Source organism: Sus scrofa, chromosome 5 (genome assembly GCF_054392235.1).
Source record: "Sus scrofa isolate SSC_HxYL_T2T_F1_AM1 chromosome 5, Sscrofa_HxYL_maternal_Yorkshire_Landrace_v2.0, whole genome shotgun sequence".
In the NCBI taxonomy this organism is placed as follows: domain Eukaryota; kingdom Metazoa; phylum Chordata; class Mammalia; order Artiodactyla; family Suidae; genus Sus; species Sus scrofa.
This window is the reverse complement of record NC_139387.1, coordinates 18,064,606-18,079,646: the sequence shown is the minus strand read 5'-3', so window position 1 is coordinate 18,079,646 and position 15,041 is coordinate 18,064,606. Positions and strand designations below refer to the sequence as shown.

The 15,041-nt window shown below is 52.1% G+C and overlaps 1 protein-coding gene across 5 annotated transcripts; it reads right to left on the bottom strand.

The window, feature by feature from the left end:
• Nucleotides 1-844: 844 nt before the first annotated feature.
• Nucleotides 845-14,176, bottom strand: SMARCD1 (SWI/SNF related, matrix associated, actin dependent regulator of chromatin, subfamily d, member 1). 5 transcript variants are annotated; one of them, XR_014845185.1, is made up of 14 exons: nucleotides 13,971-14,176; nucleotides 13,131-13,318; nucleotides 12,840-12,882; nucleotides 12,621-12,743; nucleotides 12,018-12,140; nucleotides 10,818-10,934; nucleotides 10,495-10,577; nucleotides 9,420-9,565; nucleotides 8,967-9,128; nucleotides 8,789-8,886; nucleotides 6,182-6,317; nucleotides 3,909-4,031; nucleotides 2,757-2,858; nucleotides 910-2,623 (listed from the first exon to the last, which is right to left on the bottom strand). XR_014845185.1 is itself a non-coding variant. In NM_001244613.1 (13 exon segments), coding segments are annotated over 13 exon segments (1,548 nt in total). In that variant the 5' UTR covers nucleotides 14,148-14,176; the 3' UTR covers nucleotides 845-2,569.
• Nucleotides 14,177-15,041: the final 865 nt, after the last annotated feature.

The following is a 15,041-nucleotide window of genomic DNA, read 5'->3' as shown; positions in this document are numbered from 1 at the left end:
ATTTTTCCCACTCCGAGTTATCACCCCCACACACTCTTCTCTGCTCTCCCTACTCAAGTCTGATAAACCCCACATTCCAGACTGGAGGCAACAGTTACATCCTTGGTACCTGAGTGTCCACACCCATGGAGGCAAAAGTCCATTTAGCTACCACAAGCTGCCCTCGTCCCAGCTTCTAAAACCTCTTCTTGGGGCCAACCAAGCTAGGTAATGGCACACAGGAGGAAAGCAGGGCCATTGGGTGGGAAGCAGGCCTATCATGATGGGAACTGCAGAATTTCAGGCTTCCAGTAATGGGAACCAATCCTGAGCAAAGTCTCGCCAGTTCTGCCAACAAGGGGCTGGTCGCCTACAACGCTGAGGGTGAGTACAGCATGCCACACCAGTCCGAGGGACCGAAACGTCCCTCAGGGTTGGGAAAGTGGAGCCTTAAGGAACAGCCGACACGAGAACACAAACGTCTTCAGCCCTGGCCCGTATGTAGACAGGAGCCCTGACTCCTCTAGAGGCAGATCAGGTTCATCAAGCCTAAGGGATCACAGGCCCAAGGATGGCACCCTCGAGCCAGTAGGTGCCCTGGAGAGCTTGGAGCGACGGGGGGAGACGGCAGTGCCAGTGTCTGGTTAGAACCTGAACGGGATCTGATGACTCTAATGCCACTAGTCCCAACCAGCACCTGGCCTGCTTGGACCACTGGGGCTGACAGGACAAGCTGAGGCGAGAACCTGAGCTCCACAGGGTAGAAACCTCGTTTTCCACCATATCCCCAGTGCCTAGAACCACAGCGGGCCCCCAGCAGGTGCTCACTGTTTGTCAAATGCAATGAACAAACACCATGAGCAGGGCCAGTGGTACTGGAGGAGGGAGCTCAGGGAGGCGCTCTCCCTTAGTAGGAAGGGGGACCCATCCTTCAGAAGTTTCTTTTATTAAAACTGGGTGACATCGATAAGGGGGGCAGTACAAAAAAAATTTTGGTCCATGAAAAAAACATAATAATTCAGTTAATAAAAACAGTTATCTTCAACAGGGCAACCGTGGAGGAGTGCTGAGCTTCCTTCTCATGGTTCCGGCCCCAAGGACAGAGGTCGGCCAGTGTCACTGTGGGGAGAAGCTTTCGAGGGAGGGCTGGGATCATGACAGGAAGGGGGGTCAGGGAGGAAGTTCTGCTGTCCCCGGCGGCGGCGTGGAACAGGCAGGGATATGGGGCTCGGGGTGTGCTCGCAGGAGCCTGAGGAGGGGGTGGGGAAGCAGGGGCTTGTCAGTTCTGTGGCTTTAGAGCCCGTACGGAACGCAGCTCCCCCTCTGTGCCCAGCTGTCTCCCACCCTGCTGTGTTGAGTCTGCGAGCCTGGGATATGCTAACTGGGGGGGGGGGATACAACCTGGAAGAAGAATTTGAGGCTCTCCTGGAAAGATGCAAAACCATCTCAGTTCCAAGGGGCCAAGATCACAAGGTCCTGCTGCTACCTGAGGGGCCTGAAGCTTTGAGGGCAGGGGCTGGGGGGTCCCAATCCTGTGAGGCAGGAAGAGGAAGGGTCACAGACCCAACTCAGAGCTACGCTCCAGCCCTAGGCGCTTTCACTCCTCAGTGCCTGGAGGTCACCGGTGGGTGCCAACCGGGCAGACAAGGGACAGGAAGACAGGGATGGCCCAGGGCTTTTACCCGTTTGATTTCAGGCCTGTTTCTCCATGAAGGGAGGGGGGAGGGCGCCAGGGCGGAGTGAACCAATGAGTCACGCCTCCCGGCAGGAGCAGGAAAGAACAGCCTCTACTGGCAACGCCAGTACCCGAGGTGAGACCCTGGGGCTGTGACAGGGAAAGGCAAGGCTCCCCCACCCAAATGCCCTGGGTTAGGACAGGCGGGAGGGAACCCTAAAGAGCAGCTACAGGGAGTGTGCCGGGAGGGAGCGATGCTACAGGAATGAACTCCAATACTGATGTGAACCCTCCACGAGGGGGTAAGAAGCACTGAGACCAGCAGGCCAACCCAGAGGGCTCTGGACTGGCCTGGGGCTCAGTGGAGCCCAGAGCCAGCGGTCCCTTAGTGCTAGAGGGCAACGAGCGAAGGAGAGTTTGCTCCAAACCTGTGGAGGGAAGGAAGGAAACTGGATTCTGTTATCGGGAGAGCCAAGGTCAACTAGCTTACAGAGTGCCCCCAGGCCTGAGTCTCGGAGAGGAGGCCAAAGCTCCCTACTCCTGGGTCTCTGAAGGGCAGGATCAGTGTAGCTGGTCCCCGAGGAGACCACTCGGCCTTAGGCCCAGTCCATTCAATGCACTGATTACCACTACAGATTCTCTCTCTAATACTACCTATAGGTCCTATGCAGACCAGGGGAGGGCAGAGGCACATGGGAACTTTGTGGGGCAAAGGGAAGCCGGGGGTAGGAAGGATGGGGTGGGAGAAGAGGGCAACAGGTGTCATGTGAGACCCTCTTCATTCTGGTGTTGTCCTAGAACCAACAGCATCCCCTGGAAGGCCCCAAGCAAGACCAAGGCAGGTGCTAGGAGGCAGGCAGCACAGGGCCCAAATAAAGAAATCGGTGCAGCCAGGTCAGGGCCGTGGGAGAAGCCCTATGTGTTTCGGATTCCCAGGGCTTGCTCTAATTCTTGTCGTCTCTGCTGCACCTAAGGAGAAAATAGTGGAGGGGGCGGAAGATGAGACGAACCAGAAGTCGGGAGCTAATACCACTGACCCCCATCAGGGACACAGACCCCGTGTGCCTTGTGTCAGTTTCTCCTGAGCACCCCAGGTGCCTACCTTGGAGTAGAAGTACCGGCACACGGCCTCCTGCGCCCACGGCTGGAAGTAGAACTCAGCTCGGCGCTCTTCCTCTGGGTTACCCACCACGTCAGTCATGGTCTGAGGAAGACGGGAGGGGAGGAGAGAACAGACCTGTTTCCTTCCATGTCATCGGTTACGGATTGACCTGTATCCCCCAAAAGATGCTGCAATCCTAAGCCCCCAGTACCTGTGACCTGATTTGGAAATAGGCTCTCTGCAGACGATCAAGTTAAGATGAGGTCATTAGGGTGGGCCCATCTAGAATGACTGGTGTCCTTATAAAAGGGGACACTTGGACCCAGAGACAGAGATGCTTAGGGAAGAGGATGTGCAGACGCCTGGAAGTCACCATCCGCGCACCAAGCAAGGCCTGAGGCTGCCACGGTGAGGAGGCGCGCAACCTGGCACAGACCCTCCCTCCCAGCCCCCAGAAGGGATCGAACCCTGCTGATGCCCTGACCTCAGACTCCAGCCTCCAGAACTGTGAGGCACTACACTTCTGCTGTTGAAGCCACTCAGGGTGGTACCTTCCTACAGCGGCCCTAGCGAGCCACGCATACGACACCCAGAGGCGCCCCTGTGTTCGACACATCATTGCCTTGATCAGGGGTCCTTCCTGGCACCCCTCGTCCCTTGCTCCTCTGCTCAGCCGAAGTGTCGTCAGCCACCACAGGACAGGTGAGAACCGAGGGCTCCGTCCCATCTTCCTGCCTGAGAGAGATGCTCCCCTCTCTGGGACAGAACTCCAGCCCCGACTCTCCACGAAGCCTTCCTCAGGGTTCTGGCCTCACCATCTCCCTCCTCTTTTGTGCTCTTACTGGTACTGGTGAGTTCCAGGAGTGTCTTACATGATTTACTATTTTTTAAATCACATTAGCTGAGTTTCTCCAAACAGAAGGTCTGCTGCTTAGAAAGCAGAAATCAAGTTTTCCATGCTCTACCCCCTCGAATACAGTGACAGTACGCAGAAAATGCTAGATGGTTCCACCTCCATTTCCCTCCTTAACTGTAAACTGGGCCCTGGAACACGCTAAAGAAAGTCTTGTCCCTCGCCTCCCCTGAGGGGAAAAAAGCAACTGTGAGCCTCACAGGCCTCAAGTCCCTTTGCACCTGTCCCGGGTCCTCTACCTTGAGGTCCCGGCACTGGGACTGAAGCCAGTCGTTGATGAAACCCTGAGGGTCTCTGGCGAAGCTCAGCATGAACTCCCGCTGGGTCTTCAGCTGATTGATAGTTTCTATTGTCTCATGGATCTGAAAGGAAGGAAGAAGCTCCTGACATCTCCACGCTGGGGGAACACAGGGCCAAACGGCAGACAGCGTCTGACTTCTCCTTGTGCCGCTCGCAACCCAGGAACAGAGTGTGGCCCAGAAAAGGCACTGCTGCCCAGAGCCCCCAGCCCTGGCTCCGGTTCATGTTCGTTCCACAGGTGACATGCCCTGTGTCCCTGTGGGCCCCATTCTAGTCTCCACAATGTCCAGAGTGGGGGACGCCACACGGTAAACACTTAATCCACAGCACAAAGGGGTCCCGAAACACTCTCAGGCAGAAAAGAGGTGGTGCCGAAGGCTGTCTCGAAAGCTCTGGTCTGTGGGTTTTGTCCTCTGCCCTCTTCTGGTTCTCTGCACTCCTCCTGGTGACATCATCTCCTTAGCTATCTTCCAGGACCTCTGACAGGGTGAAGAGTCCCCGGTCTGCAAACCAGAGCCCGTTTTCTAGACGCCCACCAATCCAACTGCTTGACCACTCAAGGCACCTTAAACTCTCCGAAACGAAATGCACCATCTCTCCCCCAAGCCTGTTTCCAACCGGGTGCCTAGGACTACGTGGCTAGCTGGAGAGCTGGGGGTCGGCACAAAGCCTCTTCTCCCCACACCTCACCCTGCCGTCTCCATCCAGGGTCCGAATCCTTTCAGTGCCATTTCACACCTCCCCGGGCTGCCTACTCCCCTCCATCCTCACTGTCAGAACCCTAAGTTTAGGCCCTCAGCACACCTCACACGCCTAACTGCCCCACCACCTAACTTCCTGGCGCCAGATCTGCCCCCTGAGAGTTCACTCCCCATGTCCTGCCGGTGATCATTCTAAACGCATGCAGCACCAGGCCCTCAGTTTTCAGGACAAAGTATACACCAGTTCTCCCTGCATCAAGGCTGCCTCATGACTAGACCCCAGCTTCCCGATCCAGTTTCCTTCTCCAGGGCCCTGAGCTGAGGTTAACACAGTACTTCTTGAACATGCCAGGCTCTCTGCACCTCTCGGGGCCTTCATATACCCTGTCCTCTCTTTCTGGAATGTTCTCTGACCTCTCTGCCCCTAAGCGCCATCATCCTTTCTCACCTGTCATTAACTCCCACGTTGTCCCTCAAGATTTAGTTGGGGGGTTCCTGTCCTGGCTCAGCACTAACGAACCTGACTAGTATCTATGAAGATGCAGGTTTGATCCCTGGCCTCGCTCAGTGGGTTAAGGACCCAGCGTTGCCGTGAGCTGTGGTGTAGGTCACAGATGTGGCTCGGATCTGGCATGGCTGTGGCTGTGGCGCAGGCTGACAGCTACAGCTCTGATTCGACCCTTAGCCTGAAAACTTCCATATGCCATGGGGTGAGGCCCTAAAAAGACCAAAAAAAAAAAAAAAAAAAAAAATGTAGTTGGGATGTCAGCTCTTCCAGGAAAGTCTGCCTGCTCTCCTTTGTGTTCCCAGAGCCTTTTTGGTTTTACTTGCACAGACTATGTCTAAAGTTAATGATAATAACAATAGGAACAAAAGTTGCCTTTTTTTTTTTTTTTGGTCGCACCCCTGGCATATGGAAGTTCCCGGGGCCAGGTGACTGAACCCGTGCCACAGCAGCCAGGCAAGCCATAGCAGTGACAAGGCTGGACCCTTAACCTACTGAGCCACATAAGAACCCCACCATTTGATCTTATGCGCCAGATACAATGTCATGTCTTTACATGTACTGTCTCCTTTAATGCTTGTAACGACCTTAGAGAAACAGGTATTACGGTCTCTGTTCACAAATCAGAAAATGAGGCCCAAAGCTATTAAGCTATGAAGCACAACTTGGGTGTCTGGTTCCAACCAGCACCAAAGTGCCTCACATACACTAGGTATGAATACATTCTGAGTGAATATCAAGACTCAAAAGCAGGAGTTCTCACTGTGGCGCAGAATCTGACAGCAGCGGCCTGGGTCACTGCAGAGGAGGGGGTTCAATCCCCAGCCTGGCGCCGTGGGTGAAAGGATCTGTTTTTGCTGCAGCTACAGCGAAGATTGCAGCTACAGCTTGGATTCAATCCCTGGCCCAGAAACTTCCACATGTCCACTGAAAACAACAAAAGAAAAGCAGCCAAGCAGCTAAGCTAGAGGGCTGGTGGCCCCATCATCCAGGGCCCGGGCCCTACCTTGTTGTCTAGAGTAGCAATCTCCTGCTGGCTGGCGGTGGACAGTAGGAAAGAATTCATCTGGGTCTTCAGGGTATCGTCCACTTCCACATCAATGTCATAACAAGCTGTCTTTTTCTGATCATTCGGGTCAACACTGGGGAGGAAAACAAGGGCTTGGTAAAGGGCTTGTCCCCTAAGACCTAATCACACAGACTCAAAAAAAAGGTCCAAGACCAGGAGTTCCCATCATGGCACAGCGGAAATGAATCTGACTAGGAACCATAAGGTTGTGGGTTTGATCCCTGGCCTTGCTCAGTGGGTTAAGGATCTGGCGTTGCCATGAGCTGTGGTGCAGGTCGCAGACCTGGCTCGGATCTGGTGTGGCTGTGGTGTAGGTCGGCAGTTGCAGCTCCGATTATAGACCCCTAGCCTGGAAACATCCATATGCCATGGGTGTGGCCCTAAAAAGCAAAAAAGAAAAACAAAACAAAAAGACTGTCCAAGACTAAAGGGCAAGGGGTTAACTACAAAAGGGCACAAGAGACCATTTGGGTGCGACATAAATGCTCTGCCCTTTCCTTGTGGTGGTCGCTACAGAATGCACACATTTGACCAAAATTATTCACCCATATTTCAAATGGGTGTGATATACTGCATATAAACCTCAATAAAGTTGATTTAAAAAACAACCTCAATGGCAGAGTTCCCATCATGGTCAATGGGAGCAAATCTGAATAGCATCCATGAGGATGCAGGTTCGATCCCTGGCCTCGCTCAGTGGTTTAAGGATCTGGCATTGTCATGAGCTGTGGTGTAGGTCGCAGATGTGGCTCAGATCTGGCTTTGCTGCGGCTGCAGTGTAGGCTGGCAGCTGTAGCTCCAATTAGACCCCTAGCCTGGGAACCTCCATATGCCATGGGTGTGGCCCTAAAAAGATTTTATTTTTTTTTTTTTTTTTTTTTTTTTTTTTTTTTTTTTTTGTCTTTTTGCTATTTCTTGGGCCGCTCCCGCGGCATATGGAGGTTCCCAGGCTAGGGGTCAAATCAGAGCTGTAGCTGCCAGCCTACGCCAGAGCCACAGCAATGCAGGATCCGAGCCGCGTCTGCGACCTACACCACAGCTCACGGCAACGCCGGATCGTCAACCCACTGAGCAAGGGCAGGGATCGAACCTGCAACCTCATGGTTCCTAGTCAGATTCGTTAACCACTGCGCCACGATGGGAACTCCCCTAAAAAGATTTTAAAAAACAAAAGACAACAAAACCCTCAGTGGTAAAAATTCAAATGGTACAAAAGACATCCAGCAAAAAGTAGTTTCTCGGAGTTCCCATTGTGGCACAGCAGAAGACAAATCCAACTAGGAACCGCAAGGCTACAGGTTCGATCCCTGGCCTTGCTCAGTGGGTTAAGGATCTGGTGTGCCGTGAGCTGTGGTGTAGGTCACAGGTGTGGTTCAGATCTGGCGTTGCTATGGCTGCAGCGTAGGCCAGCAGCCGTAGCTCTGATTCGACCCCTAGCCTGGGAACTTCCATAAGCCATGGGTGCGGCCCTAAAAAGTGAGGAAAAAAACAGTTTCTCCCTCCTCACAAGGAAATGACTGCTATAGTTTCTTCTATACTATTCTCCCTATTACAATAAAATTGATCCTGAAAATAAATTGAAATAAAACACACATCATGTAAAATAAAGTAAAAAGTGGCCTAACTCTAAGCAGAGGAATACAGGACAAACTAGCTTCTATTGACCCAATGTATAGACTGTAGGAATTGCTATTAGCTGAGTGAGGGTCTTATGAGAGGAAGGGCTTCAGTGGACTGAATATGAAACAAGGGAAAAAAGGCAGAGACTACATCCAGTCTGAGAACAAAATGCCTTCTTCCACTCCGTATCTGCCTAGAGATGCCTTGCGCCTCTATCTCTGAACAGAAAAGCAGATGGAGATGACGGATTTGGAGTCTCAGAAATGCAATGTCCTACCACCCTGAGAAGATGGTAGCTCATCAGTGACGAGCTGGTGAATGTCTAATAGCTGATTCTCCACAGCAGAAGATCAACAAAAAAAGCCTTGACTTGTAGCATTTGCTGACGGCTGTGTTTTAAATATTCTCAACACGACTGATTTCAACATGCCAGCATTTTTTTTTTTTTTTTTTTTTAATATGCCAGCATTTCATCACTGATCATGGAGCTGGGAAGGCATGTGCAATAACATGTCATTATGTGGTACTGCCACCACGCAGACTCAAAAGACGTAAGTAATCTCAAAAACACAAACATGAGAAACCAGTAATTCAGAAATGATGAATATTTGAGTACATGCTACCCCTGTTGTTGTTTTTTTCTTTTTTCTTCTGGCTACTGCTGCGGCACGGGGAAGTTCCCAGGCCAGGGACTGAACCCGCACCACAGCAGTGACCAGAGCCGCAGCAGTGACAATGCTACATCCTTAACCTGCTGAGCCACCGGGGAATTCCTGTATTATCCTTATTTTTAATGTAATGTATCTAATCACAAACAGGGACTGTGATAAACAACCTGTTTGCAAAATTCCTGAAAATTTGCGAACTGACCTGTGCAGCTATGAGCCAGCTCCAGGACACCACTGCCCCCATCCACACGCTTACCTGATGACGTGATTAATGATGATCGGCTCTGGTGGCATAAGCAAGGCGTGGAGCCGTTGGGGGATCTCTGAAAACTTCATACGCTGAGATTCAAAGATCTGTGGGAAAGAGGAAAAGCAGCTAAGAGCACAGCTAGGGCTCCAGTGGCCTCGAGCAAAAGAATGGGTCCTTTTCTCACCTGTTGGAGGTACTTGTCACAGATGACAAACTCCCGCTCGTGTGGGTCCTGGAGCTTATGTGTCTTAATATATTGCCACAGTGCTTGGATGATCACTGGACGGGTCTGGGTGTGGATGCCCAGCAGCCGAGCCAGTCGAGGGTCTAATTTGAACTGGGGAGGCTGTAGAGAACCAAAGAGGATAGATTCAAAGCTAATAGGCTGGCTCTGTGCACATTACAGGGTGCTCGGCGTGGCCATCTTCAAGCCATTCAACCAGCATTAATGCTGGGCTGTCTCGGGGGCAGACAAACACTAAGGGGAGCCCAGGAATGACTAAGACCCTATCCCCATGTTTAGAGAGCGGAGGGTCTGGTGGCAAAGTATCCACAACTAGACTTAAAGCTTTAAATGTCAGATGGCTGATGGGCTGTGGCTGTGAAAGCTGGACCCCCTCCCATGAGCACAGAATACCTGGTAATCCAGCATCAGTAGCACAGTACACCGTACATTCACGTCTCCTGGCCGCTTCACCTGGAAGCCATCCGTCTCCTGGGTAGTGGCGGTCCTGTGCCACTACAGAGAGGAAGATGTCAGGGGGCGCTCTCCCAGAGGAAGAGCTGGGGTGGGAGGGAAGAGCTTCTGTAATGACTGAATATTCAACTTTGATTACTGAGGCTACTGGAGAAGAACAATAGCATGAGGCATTAAAAAAAAAAAAAAAAAAAAAAAACTGCATGTGGCTTTGGGATTCTTGTCAATAAGTAGACTGACCTTTTAATTCTGACTGCTCGAGACCACATTTAAATTAGCCTGAATTTTCAGTGATAATTTTATCCACAAAATGGATAATATAACATGCGTACTGTAAAATAACGTAGCTCTCGTCTACTGAGTGCTTACTACATGCGAGGGTTTTCTAAGACTTTTACTCGGATCATCACATTTAATCCCTACAATATCCATATGAGACAGGCTCGATTAAACCTATCTGACAGAGGAGGAAACAAACACGCTGAAGGCTAAAGTAAGATGCCTAAGGTCAACAGCCAACGAGTGGTGGAGCTGCTCTCTGAGCTCGGCCGTGTTGGATTCTACAGTCCACATTCTTAGCCACTATGTTCTACTGCTATGAAGTTAAGTTAAATACAGTTACACATGTCTATCGATTCTGTGACTTACTTCCCTTATAAGATGGTAAAGACCTTCCCAAGTCTCTTAGTGGCTGAGGTTAAGGGGCTGCGGCTACACTGGCAAAGAAAGGAGCAGGTTAAGTTCACTTGGAGCACCGGACCGTCATTCTGGTTTCCACTGTATCCCAAAGAACACAGCTGCTGACACGTCTCAGGTATGCTACGTAATCAGGCATTATAATAAAAGCTTTCTGATGATTTGGAATGTGAATCTAAACAAAGCAGGGACCAAAAGTGAGTCCCAGATTCGTGCAAGTAGCCTTGGCAAGGACTAGAACCCTATTAGTTAACCCCCTTTAACACAGTACTTGTTACCAGGAAAAAAGCAGAATGGTGTGTGGATAACTACATCTCACCATTATTAATAAACAAGATGAAGAGATGATCTGGCATGTACAAGAGGCCTCCATCAGAATTTCCCTTGAAAGTGGGGCAGCAACTAGGATAGTCAAATTAAAAAGGTGGGACAAGTCAGACTACAAGAGCTCTTGGGTCCAAATGGCACCAGAACTAAACAGCTAGTGCCACCTGGAGGCCAATGTGCAAACTGCGACAGAGGTACCGTACACCTGGCGTGCCCTTTTCTCATACCTCCCCCTCTCCTTAGACATTAACGTTTGGCTCCCAAGTCCATCATCCTCCAGTCATAAGTCAAAGCCTAGAGGAGAGAACTACTCACTTCTACCAGATGGTTGTCTGGCCCATACAGGTCTTTGTCCAGTTCGATCACCAAGGACTTAAAAAAAGAAGAGAACTTCCTCTTTTGCTTGGTGGCATCATATTTGGACAAGGCTGACTAGAGGAGAGAGAGAGAAGAGGTCACATTACAAGAGACCAGAAAAAATTCCTTAAAACAAAGTACCATAAAAAAAGGAACCCAAACAGCAACAGGAAGAGACCCAAAAATGTCTTCTGAATATCTCTTAGGAGGTGGCAAGGTAGGTGTCTGTGGATATTAAACAAGTCACGGTAGCAAGAGAACCCCAAAGCAGCAGCCTATAACACACATAGGGTCACTGACTTACCCACCTCATATCCCCAAAGGAAAGGAGGTAAGTTAGGCCAAACCTCTGCACACAATAAAGCGAGTCTGAACAGGGAAAGGTCTGACTCTAGAGGGGAAATGAATCACAGGTAATAAGCAGCCAGAACAAAAACTGCTTTATTTGGATGACATGATAACACTGGCAGATGGACCGGACCTATATAGAAAAGAAGGAGGCTCTGACACGAGCCCTGGTTCTCCTGAAAAATGCATTCATACTGGCTTGCCTGTGAACAGCTAAAAATAGAGAGCAAGAGAATATAAGGGAATGGCAGGTGAGCTTCCCCAAGGAGCTTCTGGGGTGTGAAGTCTGGGGGCTATCACCTGTCAGCTGATGTTCCCCATGAGGCAGCAAAGAGCCTGTCCGAGAGACCTCGCCCATGGAAACTGTGAAATGTCTCCAGTGGAAACTGGGAAGACGGCAATACTGCAGCGGGAATCAAGGACCTCAAGGACTCTGGGAGGAAAGCAGGGCCTCAAATGCTAAGTGCAAACTCACTTGGTTTAAAAAACAAAAACAAAACCAGAACAACCCTAACTGGAAAATCTGCAGATACTGCCAAATCCAAGGGCTAGCAGCATCAGGAGGGAGACAAACAACAAATCAAATCCCAGGGCAATACGGTTCTCCATACGATACCACAGAGAGAGCCAGGCTGTGGGAGCCAGACACAAAGAACCATTGTCTTTTAGCGCAGGGAACACAGTGACCCTCTCCCTGCTGTTCCCAACAGGAGCTGTGAGCACCAGTCAGGCTTCCTGCCAACCAGACAATACTGCTTGTTCCCAGCAGCTCCCACCCTAGATGCTGACCACAGTGGACCTTGAACTCACATCCTCCAGGAGGCGTCCTTCTACCCGAAGCTCCCAGGAAGCCACCGTCCCTTCCCCATCCTCGGCATCTGACTTAGCCGGATTGAAAGTGTTAGAAATGAAAATTCGCAGCTTCCGTTTTTGCTGAGGAAGGCAGAAACAGGATTGACAGTGGGGCTTCAGTGGTTTCACGCTGAAGACCAGGGTCTCCCCAAACCCCAAAACGTCTCCTAACAGACTGGCTTACTATTTACCCAGGCCCTGGGGTGGGTGGACGGAGATTCCACCTAGAAGAGCACAGGCCACTGGCCCAAATGCAAGTGCATGCACTGGGGTGCCAGGTAGACAAAGTCATGCGAGGTGCCAGGTTCCCAAGGTGACAGAGCAGTTATAGCAAAAACACCAACAGAGTATATTTCTGGTGCAAGAACTACCAAAAGCCCCTCCCCCTGAGCTGTTCTGTTCTTATGCTTCTAATGTAATTCTCGGTTTGTAGGCGGAAGGGAGAGATGTAATTTAAATGCCAAGGAGAGCGGCGCTATGCCTTTGATTTCTCATCCTTAGCCTGCTGAAGGTTCCCGAGTCCTCTCCTTTGGCTCTCTGCCTAGCACTCTCCTGCGTTACCTTGATGGGACGCTTCAAGGCCTCCTGGATATCTAGCCGTTTCCTCATGATAGTCTGGTCCAGTTTCCTTTCAAAAGCCAAGAGATCCATATAGGCCTGGGATTCTGGTACCAGTTCACGAATCTGAGGAACAGAAAGGTATCATTGGGATCTAGAGCTGGCCATCTCTCTTCTCCAACTCAACACACCCTCAAGAAGACCTATACAGCCTGGACTCACCCTTTGAGGTAGAATTTTGTCAGCCATCTTCTTTTTCTTTGCACTGTTTGGAATAAATACTGTTATCAGGTTGGGATGGAACTAGCCAGAACATGAAGACAGGCTGTCAGCACCTCCATTTATAGTCAAGAGAAAGAACCGCAAAGCTTCTCTCAAATCAAAGACACCCCCCACCCCCACCAAACACGAAACAGTCTCCACTGTCTGCTGACACAGCGTCGTCACTTCTTGCTTGAGGTACTCCCACCACCTGTGTCCGCCCTCCCGCTCTCCGCCCTGGGGTCATCTTACTTGTGGTTCCGATTTTGGACCGCCTGTTGCTGGACCTGCTGGATCTGCTGAGGTGCAGGTCTCTTGCGGGACTGGTCCATCCCTGACTGGGCCAGGCCAGGTCGGACTGAAGGGTTCCCCCCATAGCCAGGGGGTCCCATGGAAGGTCCCTGAGGTGTCATTCGGCTGCCTGGTAGCATACCTGGTCTCTACAGAGGGGAGAGGACCCAGAGATGTCATGGCTTCCCTTGCAAACCCCACCAGGAAAGGGAAAGTGGGGGAAGCCTGAGTTCTCTGAATCGAACCAGGCTGGGGGCATGGGGGGTGGGAGAAGACCCCTCTACCTCTTTGAAATATAGATCACTGGAGCTTCCTCTGCTCCACTTGTGATCCCACAGGGGACTCCAGCCCAAAGCTAAGAGAGCAGATTATACTCAAATTCTCCCCAGTCTAGTTTGTATCTGCCATTGGACATCTCCTCTGCTCCCAGTACTCAGACAGCACAGCCAGCTACCATCTCCTCAAAAGCTGACCTCAATTTGCCAGGTACACCTTCTGTGCTCCTCTGGGCACTGGAGCTGCCTAAGCCCTTTTGCACTCCAACTCTCACAAGCCCACCCTTGGCCCCGCTTCGTTCACCCTGGTTCTACACCCCGACTCCCCAAGGAAACAATGCCCCTACGAGCTGGTGGGGATGCTAACCGCCTCCCCTCCCTTCCGCGCACTGCCTCCCCCGACCCTCCCTCGCGAACCGAATCCCTCCCAGGGGAGTCCCTCCTACTCCTCCCCCCACCCCGTCACTCCCAGGCCCCCGCTCGGCCCCGCCCCCGGCCCGCGCGCCCCTCCTCCTGCCCCACTCACCGGATAGGCCGCTCCGGGCATCGGGGAGCGGTACAGCCCTTGACCCGGCGCCGGGCCCATTCGCACCGGAGGCCCCGGAGTCCCGCCCGGGCCCAGGGCAGCCGCCGCGCCCGCCCCGCCTGAAGCTCCGGCGCCGCCACTCGGAGCCACAGACTGGAAACCCGCCCGGGCCGCCATCTTTCCCGGAGCCGCTGCTGCAGCTGCACAAAGAACCGGAACCGGAACTCCCCCCGCCCCCCGCGCGCCCCCAGCGCGCCCGCCTGTCCGCCCGGCCGGCCCGCCGGCACGGGAGGCCCAGGGCAGCGAGACTGTGGGCTAGAGGGGGGCGACGAGCGGAAAAAGCGTGCTGACCACTCCCTCCAGCCTTCGCGGTCCGGCAGGGAACACCATCGAGAAGAGCTCTGGGATAGAGAGGCCCGTGAGCGGGCGCCCCCAGGCCGGCGGGAGGAAGACAAGGACCTGGAAAGGGGGACCACAGCACCGTCCCAAAGCTCTGATGAAGAGGGTGATGGAGTAACTGCTTCATCTGGGCGCAGGGCGTTTTAACTTTCCAAAGCGCGTGTTTCTTTTCCTTCTCCTCCGGCTCTAAGCCCAGGAGCCGAAGAGGAGGACGCACCTTTCCATTTTGCAAACAGGAGAGGTGAACTCGAGAGGAAATGACTCGGTGTAGTCAACCAGCAAGTTAACGCGAAAGCCAAGGCTTAGAATCCAGGTCTGGCTCATAGCCCAGGGCTCATGCCACAGATAAAGTGCCTCAATAACTACCTAATGCTAGAACTTCAACCCAGCCTTTCCCCTGACCTTTAACCTAACCTGCTTCCAGATTTTAAGTATATTTTGAAGTTTGACCCCACGCCGTCTCCAAAGCCTCCTTTGTACTAGGATTTCTCTTTGGGATCTTTGTTAACCTTTGATCTCTTCCTCTTTCCCTGCCCAGTGGTTCAAACCATTTCTGGTGTGATGGTCAGCTTGTCCCATCCCAGGACCAGCGTATCCCTGCTCTGGCTCCCTTACTCCTCCCCTGATTGGCCCCAATCCAAGGTCAGCTCTTAGTAGGAAGTCCTACATACT